The sequence below is a fragment of the Podarcis cretensis genome (assembly GCF_951804945.1).
Source record: "Podarcis cretensis genome assembly, chromosome: 11".
Taxonomy (NCBI): Eukaryota; Metazoa; Chordata; class Lepidosauria; order Squamata; family Lacertidae; genus Podarcis; species Podarcis cretensis.
The window spans coordinates 57,590,656-57,605,180 of record NC_137180.1 but is presented as its reverse complement, the minus strand read 5'-3'; the positions used below and the strand labels follow the sequence as shown (position 1 = coordinate 57,605,180).

Below are 14,525 nucleotides of genomic sequence, written 5' to 3'. Positions count from 1 at the left end.
TCTCCCCCCTCCCCCCTCTGTGAGCAGCCTGGCATGCAAGATTGGGCTGCTCACAACGCTCATCTCTGAGTTCTTCTCTGGCTCAGATTTTAATCTGTGCTGGAGATGTACTGTAGTTTTCACTCTATAAGACGCACATGACCATAAGACGCACCTAGTTTTAGAGGAGGAGAACAAGAAAAAAAAACTCTCCCTCCATTTCTCCTCCCGCTTCGCTGAAGGGGCACTCCGCAGCTTTCCCTCTCTGCGCAGCACCCCTTCAGCGAAGTAGCAGGAGAAACGGAGCCCCTTCCATTTCTCCTCCTGCTTCGCTGAAGGGGCACTGCGCAGAGAGGGAAAGCTGCGCAGCGTCTCTCCAGCGAAGCGAAGCCAGGAGAGCAAGAGGGATTGGTGCGCACTGATCCCTCTCGCTCTCCTGGCTTCAGTGAAAGCTGCGCAGCCTGCGTTCGCTCCATAAGACGCACACACATTTCCCCTTACTTTTTAGGAGGGGAAAAGTATGTCTTATAGAGTGAAAAATACGGTAGTCAACGTCTCTCTCCTACCCACCTCCCTTGTGGGGGTGCCCTGTCCCCTCTTTCCATCTCTGGCACTGGGCATGCACCAATGCTTGGGAACTAAGCTACAGTAGCGTTGGGAAACATAGTTTCCTCAGTGCTACTGACGCATTCCCATGCGGAAAATGCTCCGTGCCTTAAAAACCAGCATATCAGGAAAAAGTCTATGCCAGAACCCTTCTTCCTGACATGTTGTTTTCTATGCGGAGGTGACAGGAACATTTAATCATGTGATTTCTCCATCTGCCATTTGGAGTGGTACAGTCCAGGGATAGTTTTACGACACAATCTGCTGTCTGTGTAGACCGGGCCTGAGTCACTGTCTGGGGGAAGGCAGTCAAAATACAGGCGTCTATCATTCCTGTCAGCTGATTGCTAGTTAGGAGCCGGCACTGTGGGAGGCAATTCTTTCTGAATGGATAATCCGACAGCTTTAACAGAAATGATTGCTACAGCTGGTTGGGTTCTTTTACACAAGTGCTTGAAGAACAACTTGCATCGCTGATTGCAGAATTGTACCCTAATAATCTGAAATAATGTTGGGTGCTCCAATCTAGCAGATAATCTTCCTTTGAATTTCAAAGGCCATTAAGCCTTATTTTGAATACTACTACTACTAGCAAACTCTTACCTACTTACTTATTTTGCACAATGCCTCACAGGTTGTTCATGAAATTAGAAACTACCCATATCCTCAGCTTCAGCTACTTGCTCTTCAGGGACTGAATCCAAACAGACACACGTCCGCTGTGAGGGAAAGTTATGAAGTAAGTTCTCGCAGCTTGAATGACCCTTTGGACCTTTCCCCCTGCAGGTTCTGTATCCGTTTATTCGTCCAGCCACTATGGCCTTACTCTCATGTAACAGTAAGCCATATACATGGCCGGCCCTATGATGAAGCAGAGTGAGGCAGCTGCCTCAGGTGACAGACGGTGGGGTGTGGGGAGCTGAGAGTCCCCCATGGCTGCCCTGTACCCTCTAAATTAGCCCGATGCCCTCAAGTAAAGCGGCAGACGTGTCCTTTCACCAGTATTGGAGTAAAATTCAACTCCCAGTCCAATTAGCTTCTGTATGTGCTTTCGGGGTTGGGCGCCATCTTGTCCTTTGCCTCAGGCAGCAAAATGTTTTGAGCGGGCTCTGCCAATAAATGGCGGCTTATTGCAAACGAGTCGTGTGCTGATGTGCACTGCTGAATCACACTCATCCCCCTCTTTCCTGTGTAATGCTGGGAAGACACAAGTCAGAGTTAGTTGCAAATCAGCACTTGTGATTTGCTTGCTCAAAACAAGCCACAGGCGAAAGCTCAGGTTTGTTCTTGGCTCCCAATATGTTTCCGAGCACAATTCAAAGTGTTGGTGTTGACCTTTAAAGCCCTAAACGGCCTTGGTCCAGTATACCTGGAGGAGCATCTCCACCCCCATCATTCTGCCCGGACACTGAGGTCCAGCGCCAAGGGCCTTCTCGTGGTTCCCTCATTGTGAGAAGCCAAGTTATAGGGAACCAGGCACAGTGGCGTAGCGTGGGTTGTCAGCACCCGGGGCAAGGCAAGTAATTTGCGCCCCCTAACCCATGGATTTGCGCCCCCTAACCCGTGGATTTGCGCCCCCTAACCCTAACCCCCAGATGTTGCGCCCGGTGCGGCCGGCCCCCCCTGCACCCCCCACGCTACGCCACTGACCAGGCAGAGGGCCTTCTCAGTAGTGGCGCCCATACTGTGGAACGCCCTCCCATCAGATGTCAAAGAGATAAACAACTGCCTGACATTTAGAAGACATCTGAAGGCAGCCCTGTTCAGGGAAGTTTTAATGTGACATTTTGATGTATTTTTAATCTTTGTTGGAAGCTGCCCAGAGTGGCTGGGGAAACCCAGCCAGATGGGTGGGGTACAAATAAATAATTATTATTATTATTATTATTATTATTATTATTATTATTATTATTATTATTTCTCCTGGTTTGGTTTTTTTGGGGTGTCAAATGCCAAAATGGGCATGATCAAATTATAAAAGTGGGCATGGGGAGAACTGCCACTCTTAACAGCTGCCTTCCCAAAGGCTTTGCAGCCAGCTATTTGACACTATTTTGAAAAGTATTAGTAATTGGTTATTAAGTTTGGTTTTTGAAAAGCTTTAAAAATTAAATGGGCAATTTGAGGGGGAGTTTGGAGAGCCCCTCTCTCACAGTATCACAGGGTCAGTCAAGAATAATAATAATATAATATTAATAATAATTTATTATTTATGCCCCACCCATCTGACTGGATTTCCCCAGCCATTCTCGGCGGATTCCAACAGAATATTAAAATACAATAGTCTATTAAACATTAAAAGCTTCCCTAAACAGGGCTGCCTTCAGATGTATAGAGGGAGGGAGGGAGGGACAGGGCAGAGAGAAAGATTTGGAGGGGCTTTGGGGCAATAAAACCTTTTTGGCATTACAGTATCACAGCAAGGGATCTAGAAGAGCAGTCAGTATTACACACACACACACACACACACACACACACCTGATGCAAAAAATACTGAGTGAGATAAGACCAATTGTTTGACTTCATATCAGTCAAACTTCCTGTATATTCCCATTTTGAAAGTCATTTTATTTCCTGTGACTTTAAAAATAAACCCGATTAAAAGACAACCTTCTTTGGACCAGTAAGGGGCAGGGAAAGGGTGGGGAGATGAGGATTCTTGATCTGCCGTCTCAGATGGCTAACAGGTGGCTCTTTGAAAGGTCTCCTGTTCATTCCTTTCTCTTTCCTCCCTCTTTTCAGGAGCTTTTGCAACTGGAAGACAGGCTGGGCAGTGTGAACAGGGGGGCCGTCCAGAACATCATTGAACGGTTCACTTTCCCACACAAATACAAGAAGGTAAGAGTTGGAAGAACATCTCATCCCACCAGAATTGACACAGGCACTGACCATTCTTGGAGGCAAGGCTGATGCTGGCTACAACTTTTTAAATTGCAAAAGTAGATGAAATTTGCAGGCATAACGGCCGCCTTACCATCACTGGATTAAGCTCGACAAATCGTAGGCAGCTAACAACCAGGTTGTTGTTTTTTCATACAGGGCATCTTCAAAAATTGATTACTATTTTTAAAGAAGACAATCAACTTTTCATTTTAAGAATGAATGAACATATGTGGATGCAACACAATCTTTGCCCTCTATGAATTTGCCTAAAATCGGTGGCTACCACAACTTGTGGTAATAAATTGTAAGCATGTAAAAACAAGTACTGCCAAACGGTTTCATGCTGGATGACTCTGAATTATAATATTCTGAAGAGACTAAAATGTATTTTTCTGCCTACTTTATCTGCATCATCTATTTGTTCTGCGGGTTCATATGTACAAATCTGGGCTGCTTGGAAAGGAATAGTAGTGGTAGTAGTAGTAGTAATGACAATAATTAATTTTAAGTATTCACATAAACTCCTGCACTGACTGGTATTTTGTTGTCAATGGGTCTTAATGGAGGGAGGCCTCAGCTTCGGAGAGAACCAGTGATGTCTTTGACATGTTACCTGTGTATGACCTTAAAACTCTTTGCTCCAGGTGACAGGTTGTGACACACACATCCATCAACCTCTCTTTCCCATGGAGACAGGCAGAGTGCTAACTAGATTCAGCATCCATAGATTTTTCAACAGGGCAGGTTTCCCTAAACTGAATGTGCCCAGTGAGGGCATTGGTTAAGCCAGGCATCCCCAACCTTTGGCCCTCCAGATGTTTCAGACTACAATTCCCATCATTCCTGACCACTGGTCCTGTTAGCTAGGGATCATGGGAGTTGTAGGCCAAAACATCTGGAGGGCCGCGGGTTGGGGAGGCCTGGGGTTAAGCTCTTTGCAATCTAAATCCCCACCCGCTCCTGAAGGCCTTTAGGCGGCCATCTTGTGTAATGCTGTGATCTTTCATTGACCTTCTTGACAGAGGAGACCGCAGGAAATCAAAGCAGTAAAGGAAGATGGGGAGGAGTCGGACACCGATGAGAAATGCACAATCTGTCTCTCGATGCTCGAAGACGGAGAGGATGTGAGGTATAACAATTCTCCAAAGGGATTCTGAGTGAAATCTTTCTTATGCTCCTTCTCCATCAACCTCACCCCACCTCAGTGTTTCATCACTTTCATTCTTTGCTTGCTGGTCTGGGTTTCTATCGCAAACTCCCCCTCCACCACACAGATATATATATATTGCCTTTGAGCAAATCAAGACGTCGGTCCTCATGAACTAAACAGCCAGAGGTTTGTAACTAGGGCTGCTGATGGGGTTGTCTAAGGCTTTATAGCACCCCAGGGCTTCTCTCTCATCTGAAGGCAGCCCTGTTTAGGGAAGCTTTTAATGTTATTGTATTTTAGTGTTCTGCTGGAAGCCGCCCAGAGTGGCTGGAGAAACCCAGCCAGATGGGCGGGGTATAAATAAGAAATTATTATTATACCTCAAAGAACCACCCGCCTCCAATTCTGTATCCATTTTGAGAAGCCGGTTCCAGGTTTAAAGGAATGGGATTTGTCTTGTATCAGTGGGCACCTGACTACCTTACCCGGTGACAGGAACAAGTGCTGGAGAGCCGCCATTTTCATTTCCCACATTTCCCCTGGACACAACACCACTCCTATGCATTGTGGGGAAATCAGACGGTAGTCCTTGACTAGAGCACCAGTTTCAAGGAGGGGGACGCGGGTGGTGCTGTGGTCTAAACCACTGAGCCTCTTGGGCTTGCTGATCAGAAGGTGGGCGGTTTGAATCCCTGTGATGGGGTGAGCTCCAGTTGCTCTGTCCCAGCTCCTGCCAACCTAGCAGTTTGAAAGCATGCCACTGCAAGTAGATAAATAGGTACCACTGCGGCGGGAAGCTAAACAGCGTTTCCATGTGCTGCTCTGGTTTCCGCCACGGTGTTCCATTGCACCAGAAGTGGTTTAGTCCTGCTGGCCACATGACCCAGAAAGCTGTCTGTGGACAAACACCGGCTCCCTCGGCCTGAAAGAGAGATGAATGCCACAACCCCGTTGTTGCCTTTGACTCGACTTAAGCATCCAGGGGTCCTTTAAAGGTAAAGGGACCCCTGACCATTAGGTCCAGTCGTGGCCGACCCTGGGGTTGCAGCGCTCATCTCGCTTTATTGGCTGAGGGAGTCGGCATACAGCTCCCAGGTCAGCATGACTAAGCCGCTTCTGGTGAACCAGAGCAGCGCACGGAAACGCCATTTACCTTCCCGCCGGAGCGGTACCTATTTATCTACTTGCACTTTGACGTGCTTTCGAACTGCTAGGTTGGCAGGAGCAGGGACCGAGCAACAGGAGCTCACCCCGTCGTGGGGATTCGAGCCGCCGACCTTCTGATCGGCAAGCCCTAGACTCAGTGGTTTAACCCACAGCGCCACCTGTGTCCTTTAAGGAGGAGCTTAGGGCAGGCATCAGCAGTGGGCCTCAGCCGTTGAACAAAGGTCCTGCATGATGGTGCCAGGCTGAGTCTCGACCTCTTGCCCAGATAACAAACCTTCTGTTTTCCAGGCGTTTACCTTGTATGCATCTGTTTCACCAAGTGTGTGTGGACCAGTGGCTCGCGACCAGCAAGAAATGCCCTATCTGCCGAGTGGACATTGAAACACAGCTCGGGTCCGACAGCTGAGAGGAGAACCACCTCTGGGGATGTGTCCTCTTTTCCTTTCCTTTTCTTGGTCCTTCCTGGGGCGTCGCAGCCCCTTTTCAGCAAAAGTTTTGCCTTTCTGAGCCATTTGATTTTGTGTGTGTGTGTGAAGAAAACCTGCAAGCACATTCGCAGATTATTTAAAAAAAAAATTAAATTAAATTAATTTTTAAGAAGAAGAAGAGGAAGACGAAAATGAGGAAGACAGAAAAGATGATGAAGATGATGATGACGAAGAGTTGGTGGTTTATAATATCTAGAGGTAGGAGGAGATCCGGGCCACCTTGTTGACTGCGAAGCATGGATATACGCAGCTAGAAAGCCGGTGGGAAGAGTTAGTTGTGGGAAGGACGGTACATAATGTTCCTAGTTATGGCCTCTCAATCCTGCTTCTCAAAAGGATTGTATATAATATACCTCTTGAATAAGTAGAAACACATTAGGGGTTCTTTAGCTATTTCTATGGATGGCTTCCAGAGCATGTACGCTTAAAGAAATGTCGTCTTTTGATGCCCTGTCATCTTGTGGTGGATCTGTTGCTATTAACCTAATCTGCACCAAACATCGCATTGGGGCTTTTGTTATCTTTTCGTTTTTCCATAAGGTTCCTTACTTTGGTGCCTGGCTGAAACATTATTGGGGGTGGGGGAGGGAATGGGGGACACAAAGACACAAGAGTAAAGTTCTTTTCTTGCTTGGGTGAAAACAGGAAGGAAAAAGAATCCTGTTTACGCTGGAAAAAAACAAAAGAAATATATATATATATATATATATATATATATATATATATATATATATATTTCTTTTCCCTTAGCAGCATTTGACTCGGGAAAAGATTGCGGTGAGGTAGGAAATTAAAGAAAATGAGGGAAAGTGGAAATTGGAAGGAAATTTGGGGGTTGGGAGAAAAGAGCGGGAAACTGTCTTTCCTGCTTATCTGCTGGTGCTGGACATGATACTTAGGGCACAAGCCCAGGATGAATTTTGCTTCCGTCTACTGGATCTGAATGATGGGTCTCCCAAGGAAGAATTAGAACATCTCTCCACAAGCCTCAGGCTTAGCCTACTTCTCCTTCAGAAAAATACATATTATTAATTTGACATTCTCCCTTTTGGAGCAATGGAACCATTTTCTGCCTCTTTTAAAAACAACATGGCAGCCATTTGATTGTCAGTAGGCAATTTGCTTTTGGGGAGCAGTGACAAGGTGACTTTTAACCCCGGAGGGCTCCTTGGGCTCTATATCTTGTGACTGGTAGGAGGAAGCGATCTTCATCTGGTCTTGTGCATGAGTTGGATAGATGGTTTAAGCTCCTAGTTTTGCTAGTAGAATTCACTGTCTTTGGTAACTGGTCGGGGTGAGTCTGAAAGGCCACAGGAAATAGATTCTGCCATCTCTTGGCAACACAATAAGCACAAGCCCTGCTCTCCAAAGCATGGAGAACGGGGCCTAAAGACCACATCTTGCCTGTTCTACCTTAAATTCTTGCACAAATCCCATAGAACTCTTCCAGAAATATTCCCCCACCTCGCTCTCTCAGGATCCCAGAGACTGAAGGAATGGCAGGGGCTGACTGAGCAAAATCTTCCACTTTTCTTCCAGATCTTTGCGCTGTCTACCGTGTGTGTGTGTGTGTGTTTAGAGAGGTTTTAGCACTCAAGACAAACCCTGCATTACTTATTTTTCAAGTGCTACAAATTAAGTAAAGGGGAGGGGAGAAATTCAGTCCAAATTTACATGGTGAAAGCCCTTTTGATACATGGAATATTTTGAACATGGACAACATTTCAGGTTCCTGGAAAACATTAGAATGATGCTCTGGTCTTGGGAGGCAAATGTGTGATTGTGCAAGCAAATACTGTATGTCTGCATGTGCATATATAGTTATTCTGTCCTGAAACTGGTTTTCAGGCTGTCAACTGTATAATATGCATGTAATGTAGCTAAGTTGGGCAGTCTTCACTGAAGGAGCATTCCACATCCTTAGCAGAACGGGGAATGATGTGTGCAATCTGCTGTTCAGGAAGAGGAATGAGGGTCAGGTCGAATTCAGCCTTTCCCAATCTCTTTTCCTCACCGAGCCGCTGACCAGCAGAATGACAGCTTCCTTTACAAAACTTTCACCACACAGCAGAGAAGCCAACACTTAGGGGCCATGGGGCTTCGGCCCCCACAACAAAACATTTGCGGGGGCTAGGCTCCCATAAAGTTAATGGGCATTCCCATTTAAATGGTGTGTGTGATTAATTATGTGGGATGGGGCTGTCCTGGGCCCCCACAATATTTTATTCAGGTTGGCACTCCTGCCCCACAGCCCGACTTACTGCAAACACTCGCTTGGTTTTTGACCTGTATATTTAAACTGGTCTCAAACTGGTCTAAAACAGAAGGCCATGCCCCACTGGTAAAATTACTTTTGCATGCCTGTTCAATATTCTTTGTAGGAGAGTCCTCAGCCCATGCACTCATGACAGTGGTTCCTGGGGGCTCCTTGAGCGAGGACCATAGCTGTCAACTTTTCCCTTTTCTTGTGAAGAATCCTATTCAAAATAAAGGGATTTCCCTTTAAAAAACCATCATAGAACCATCATAGGTATTTTATGCCCTTCCATTTTAGGCCTGAACCCAGGATGGGCTATAGCACAAAACATACAGAACAAGTGAATATCATTTAAAAAAAAAACCCCACACATTTCAATATAGATTTAAAAAAATAATAATGCGAAAACAGCGTTATGAAAACTGGTCCTTTGAATCAGGCGGCTTACTTGAGGGTTCAGAAGTGAGAGAGGCTGACGGCCCGCTTCATAAGCTCATTTTTGTGTGCTATTTTTACTACGTTGCATTTTTCTCATCCGCTGACCTTTACAGATAAAGCTAGCTGTAGAGTGATCTTTTCTTCCCGCTTGGCCAGAAGCATCAGTATTTTAAAAGGCTTGCTAGATGCCCAATTCATTCAGGATGAAAACAGCCTCCTGGACCAGTTTGCAAAAGTACAAATATATATATACTGTATATATGAATGAAACTCCCCATCTCCAAAAAGAAAGAGAGAGAGAAAGAAAGAAAGAAAGAAAGAAAGAAAGAAAGAAAGAAAGAAAGAAAGAGAAAAAGCTTGAGATGTTTTCTAACTGTGAGTGGGTGGAAACAGAGAGATTGGAATCCTGAGCAGCTGCGCTCCGCACTGGTTCCTGGGAAAAACTTGGCTGCAAATGAGCCATTCGTCCATGCAGCCTTTAAATCTGAAAAGGATGGTTGGAGTGCAACATTTAATCGATTAATCAGTCAGATTAATCAGTCAAAGGTGTTTGATCAGATTAAAAGTTGCAGTTTCATTAATGGAGCACCCGATGATTATGATTGCCACTTAATTATTTAATTATTCATTTGAATTATTTCTACAGAAAGTGGGAGTAGCAGGGACCACCTTAGATTAGGTTCATCCTTCCCAAAGCTGCTTCTACTACCTACTGTGACAAGTAAACTTTTGGTAAAAGCCGCATGGTTTTATTTGCAGGCAATTTTTTTTTGCAGATTGCAACGATAGATGAATTGATTAAGTCGTCTAAAACTCACATGGTGATTAAACCAATTTTGCTTTTATTGGGTGGCAACCTAAAAGCAACAATGATAACTGCATCCTCCCCTGAAAATGTAAAGTTCAATTCAAGAGTACAATTTTTGCAGTAATAAATATTTCAATCCCCTTGTCACAAGAGGCAGCGATTTAAGCGGAGGCTCGCGCCCTCTCTGTCTTTTGCCTGGCAGTCCTCTGGAGGATCAAAAGAAACAAGCATGATCCCACTTGCCTTTATACATTTTTAATACTCTGAGGCAACAAAGGAAAAATAACAAGCTCCCCTTGTGCACATTTTTCTATTACCAAAAGGACTTCAATACAAGTGGGGTCCCACAAATGTTTGCAGAAATATTTGCTCTCAATTCAGACCTTCTTGCCATTTTGCCCCCGTCCCTTCGTAACAACCACACATTGCCTCTTCTGTCTTTAGCTCCTATGTGCTGGTGCCTTTTTTTGAGCAGTTAGAATAGACTTATTCTGTGACCTCACAGCAGCTCAGCCAATGGATAAGAATGGCTTGCAGGTAACTGCCAAATTTAGTTTAATCCCTCAGGTCTTATTGCTGGTATTTGTTCCTGACAGGGTTGTTTTGTTTTTTTTTTAAAAAAGGGGTCTTGTAGAACTACTATTTCCCAGCAAAACTTCACATTCTCTCTTTAAATATATATATATATATATATATATATATATATATATATATATATATATAGTTTTATTAGCATTCCTCCAACAATAGTAAGGGCCCTCAGCCCAAAATGCCAAGCAGGGACTAAGGATGAATGAAAAGTATAAATGTGGGCATGGAAACTCTTCTCCATCATGGGTTCTTCTTCCTTTCCTCGGAAAGGGTGAGGCAGTAGGATATAATATTTTCACACATTTTCTCTCTGTCTCAGCTTCTTTCCCCACTGGAACAAGTGAGGAAAGCTCTTGCAGTAGATTCAGAGACAGTGATTGGCTGACGTGAGTACCCCAAACTCATGGCTGCCCAATGCTGAGTTTCCCCCTCTTTGCTACTTCTGTCTGGCCATGCTATTGAGAGAAGAAGCTCATCGCAGTTGCCTAGCAAGACCCAGAAGTGCTCCCTCAACAGAACCCAGAGGGGAAGGAACTGAGTCATAAAACCAGCAGAGCAAGCCAGACTTGGACGCTGTTCCAGAGAGCTCATTCATTTGGTTCTACTAATCTGTGATTGACACCTGCATCCAACCCAAGTTCTACTCCTGTTGAACGGAGTAGATCTGAGTTAGTCACGTCCATTAATGTAAATGGATCTGTTCTAAATAGAAATGGCATTGGGTTTTAGCCAATGCTAGCCCTACTCAGAGTCGACCCATTGATGCTACTCGACATGACTCACGTAGGAAGCTAAATAGCTTAGTCGGTAGAGCATAAGGATCTTAATCTCAGGGCTGTGGGTTCAAGCCCCACATTGGGCTAAAAGATTCCTGCATTTCAGGGGGTTGAACTAGATGACTCTATAATTATATTATTCTAACAGGTCTTCTTCTCTAAGTAGAATTTAGTTGCGTGCAGACCATAGCGTGCCACCAAACTTTGACCAAAAGCAGCACTGTCCGTTCTGGAAAACAGAGTTGATCCCAAGATGCGAGTGAGAATGCATTGCAGGGTGTTGAACTGGATGAGATTTTGGGTTCCCTCTATGATTCTATGAATGGTTTTCTTAACCAGACATGTCTGCTTAAATGAACAGGCTGTGTTCAGTGATGCAACTCTGCCAGTTCCAGGAACTTCTGTGCACATAACAAAACTTCCTCTCCCTTTGTGCCCTCAAAAACAGCTCTGGAGGATTGGGGGACCCTCCGAAGCAATTGCAGGGGCCCACAGGGAGACGAGGAAATGAAATTCTTGTTGCGCAGAGGAACCCTGCTGGTGTGACATTGGATACAACCCTAGGATTCCTCAACTATCCCTGTTTTGCTTTGCTGTGAACAGAGGAAGAGATTGCTCAGTGGCAGCCAGAGGAGGCCAAGTTTGGAAAGATTCACTTCAGACGATCTTTCTTGTCTTCTGAGGGAAGAACAGGCATCCATTCATTTTCTCTCAAAACAATTAAAAACCCTCTTTGCGAGGAAAAAAATCCAAGGGTCGCTTACTTTTGCCGGAAGGTGGCGCTAGAAATCGGTAGCCATCTTCCAATTTGCTTTGCTAAACTTTAGGGTTGAAGCCCAAAGTCAAGAAGAGCTGAGTGCCTTTGGACTAAAAACAAACAAATAGAAAACATTGCCCAACAATATGGCTTGGGCCTACTTCCAGCAGCAGCAGATTATACTGTTAATAGCATTTAATAATCATAGTAATTAATAATAGCAAGCAAAAACAAGAGTGATATGGGATATCGGTAATGGGGCAGGGGTTTTGGTTGTGTCAAGTTCTAAGCAAATGTAGAGAGAAAAGTTGGCCGAACTTCAACAAAGGGGCAGCTTGCAGCATGGTTTTCTTCCAGAGATGGTTCTTGACTTACATAGATGGGCAACCAACAGCTTTTTCCATGACTGACAATGCTGGGATTGAGCTTCAGAATCTATTTACAACTTTCATCCTGATTCTTTCTAAAAGAGTTGGCATATTTTTATGTCCAGGGTGCTTCCACTCCTCCCTTCAAACTGCTAAGCACGGGAAGAAGAATTGACCTCAGGGGACCCTAGTTCTTCATTTGTGCTGTGCTATCTGCAATGATCCTGGTTACGCTTGTTCCAGAACGTAGCTGCTCCAGCATCAGTATTTGGCTGGGTTGCCGCTTCCCAGGACAGAGGTTTATGAAGAGGTCTACCGAGAAGGAGAGCCGCCATCTTTGTGCTTGTTCTGTTTTCTTCGTGGGACCCATTGGTTTGAAAGTGGCAAGTGTTGATTCCGAGTCCTCCTTGGAGTTCCTGTCCAGAGCACTGCTTCTAGGGAAGAAGGCACCCACCACCCCAGTGACTCAGCCAGTTGGGGGTCTCCCTTGCTTCTGCCTTTTATGGGACAACTATGGAGACCTGCTAGCCCATCTCATTCTGGGGCCTACAAAACTCGTGGGGCTTTATGGAGATCACAGCAAGAATGGAATGAGAATTAGTGTGGCGTTTGGTGCCAATGAAGCGAGGGAGATTTCCTCCCTCAAAGCAAATGCCACCTTCAGAGGAGAAGTTTTCCTAAGGGTTAAATGCCCTCTGCCAGCTGCAATCCCAGTAATTAACAGCAGCACCCCCCAACTGATGCTATTTGCATTCTTCAAAACCTGCAGTTAGATGCATTTGATGTCGCAACTAGTTTGACCCTTTGTGTCTTGCAGAAAGTGCTTAGAACTTGACATAGCCAAACTCTTACTTGGGAAATATTTTTAATGGGGAGGAAAAGGGGCTCTTTTTTAGCCCTGTCTGAAAAGCAACCATTCTTTGTGGGGCGGAAGCAAGAGCTTCCAATCCAAGTGCTTAAAAGCCTATGCGAAAGTATTAATATATATACATACGTATATATATATATATATATATATATATATATATATAACATTATTTGCCTAATGAATAATAAGCACAGTTTTAAAAAAAATGGTGAAGCAAAGCACCAAACCCTCATTGTTGTTGTTTTTTTAAAAAAATTATTATTATTATTATTTGGAGTGAATGGGTGAGGGACGGCGACTTGTACAAGCGAATGCATGTGAACCGCCAGAACTGCATTAGATGACGTTCAGTGGCTTTGCAGTTAAACGTCTTGTGCGAATGAGGACATTGAATGACCTTTCAAAAAGAAATCTCTAGAAACACACACAAAAAACACATTGATAGTTTACAGGGTTTTGTGAGTTTAAATGCCTTATATTTAACAATCATAATTTATGACTAACTTGTAGATATTGTGGGTTCTTATTTAATTATTTTTATAGTTGGGTTGTTTGTTCTTTTGCATTTTTAATTATAATTTATTTATTTAGAAATGAATACTAATTTTTTTAATTGCTCCTCTATTACCTCATAATATTTTTTTGGCATAATTTGTGGGAATGGAATGCTTTGCATGCGTCGGTACTTTCAAAGAATAATAATTTTAAAAAAATAAATGATAAAATGGGCGGGGCACATTTATCGTTTCAAAAACAAAAACAAAAAAAAAATATTCAGGGTGTGTGATGACAAACTGTATTACTTGTGGTGCTGTTACCTTGGAGACATTCCATACAAAAAAAAAAAATGCAAAACTTTGATTCTGTATGCTGTGACATAGTGGAAAATCTGCAATATAGTGGCCGTGTTTTAGCACACACAAACACACATACACACATTTAAAACATATATAGATATATAAATATATAGATATATATGAATATTATTTGCACTCATGATCAAATTGCGATGATCCACTCGCTCCTGCCTTTTTGTGTGTGTGTGTGTGTGTTGAGGGAAAATTGCCACCCTCAGAAACCAAACTGAAGGAATGTCTCCCTTTTCCGAAAGCTTTGGATGACATGCCAAAAAGAAAAGGAATCTTTCTTCCCTTGGGGATTTATGCAGAAACAAAGCATGCCCACAAAAGCTGATCCACGTACAACGGTGGCTGGGTGTACATTTGGCCACGGGGAACTGTGGCACTAGGGAGAGCAAGCCCTGGGCTTCTGTACCACCTAGCCCTTGCCATGGAAACTATGCTCTAGTTTCAGCTATGCTCGCCTTGCATTTTTGGCTACCTGACCAGGCCTTGCCAGTGTGATCCTCCAGCTACATAAAAGGGGTGT

General features: G+C 44.2%; 1 protein-coding gene across 2 annotated transcripts in view; it reads left to right on the top strand.

Annotated features, from left to right (window-relative positions):
* ARK2C (arkadia (RNF111) C-terminal like ring finger ubiquitin ligase 2C) overlaps positions 1–6,876 on the top strand; it is a 99,040-nt gene extending 92,164 nt beyond the window's left edge. For both annotated transcript variants that reach the window (XM_079995011.1, XM_079995012.1), the window contains 4 exons: positions 1,220–1,324; positions 3,328–3,423; positions 4,491–4,597; positions 6,074–6,876. In XM_079995011.1, coding sequence (XP_079851137.1) covers positions 1,220–1,324; positions 3,328–3,423; positions 4,491–4,597; positions 6,074–6,191 — 426 coding nt within the window. In that variant the 3' untranslated portion in view covers positions 6,192–6,876. The remainder of the gene's footprint in view (positions 1–1,219; positions 1,325–3,327; positions 3,424–4,490; positions 4,598–6,073) is intronic.
* The last annotated feature ends 7,649 nt before the right edge of the window (positions 6,877–14,525 follow it).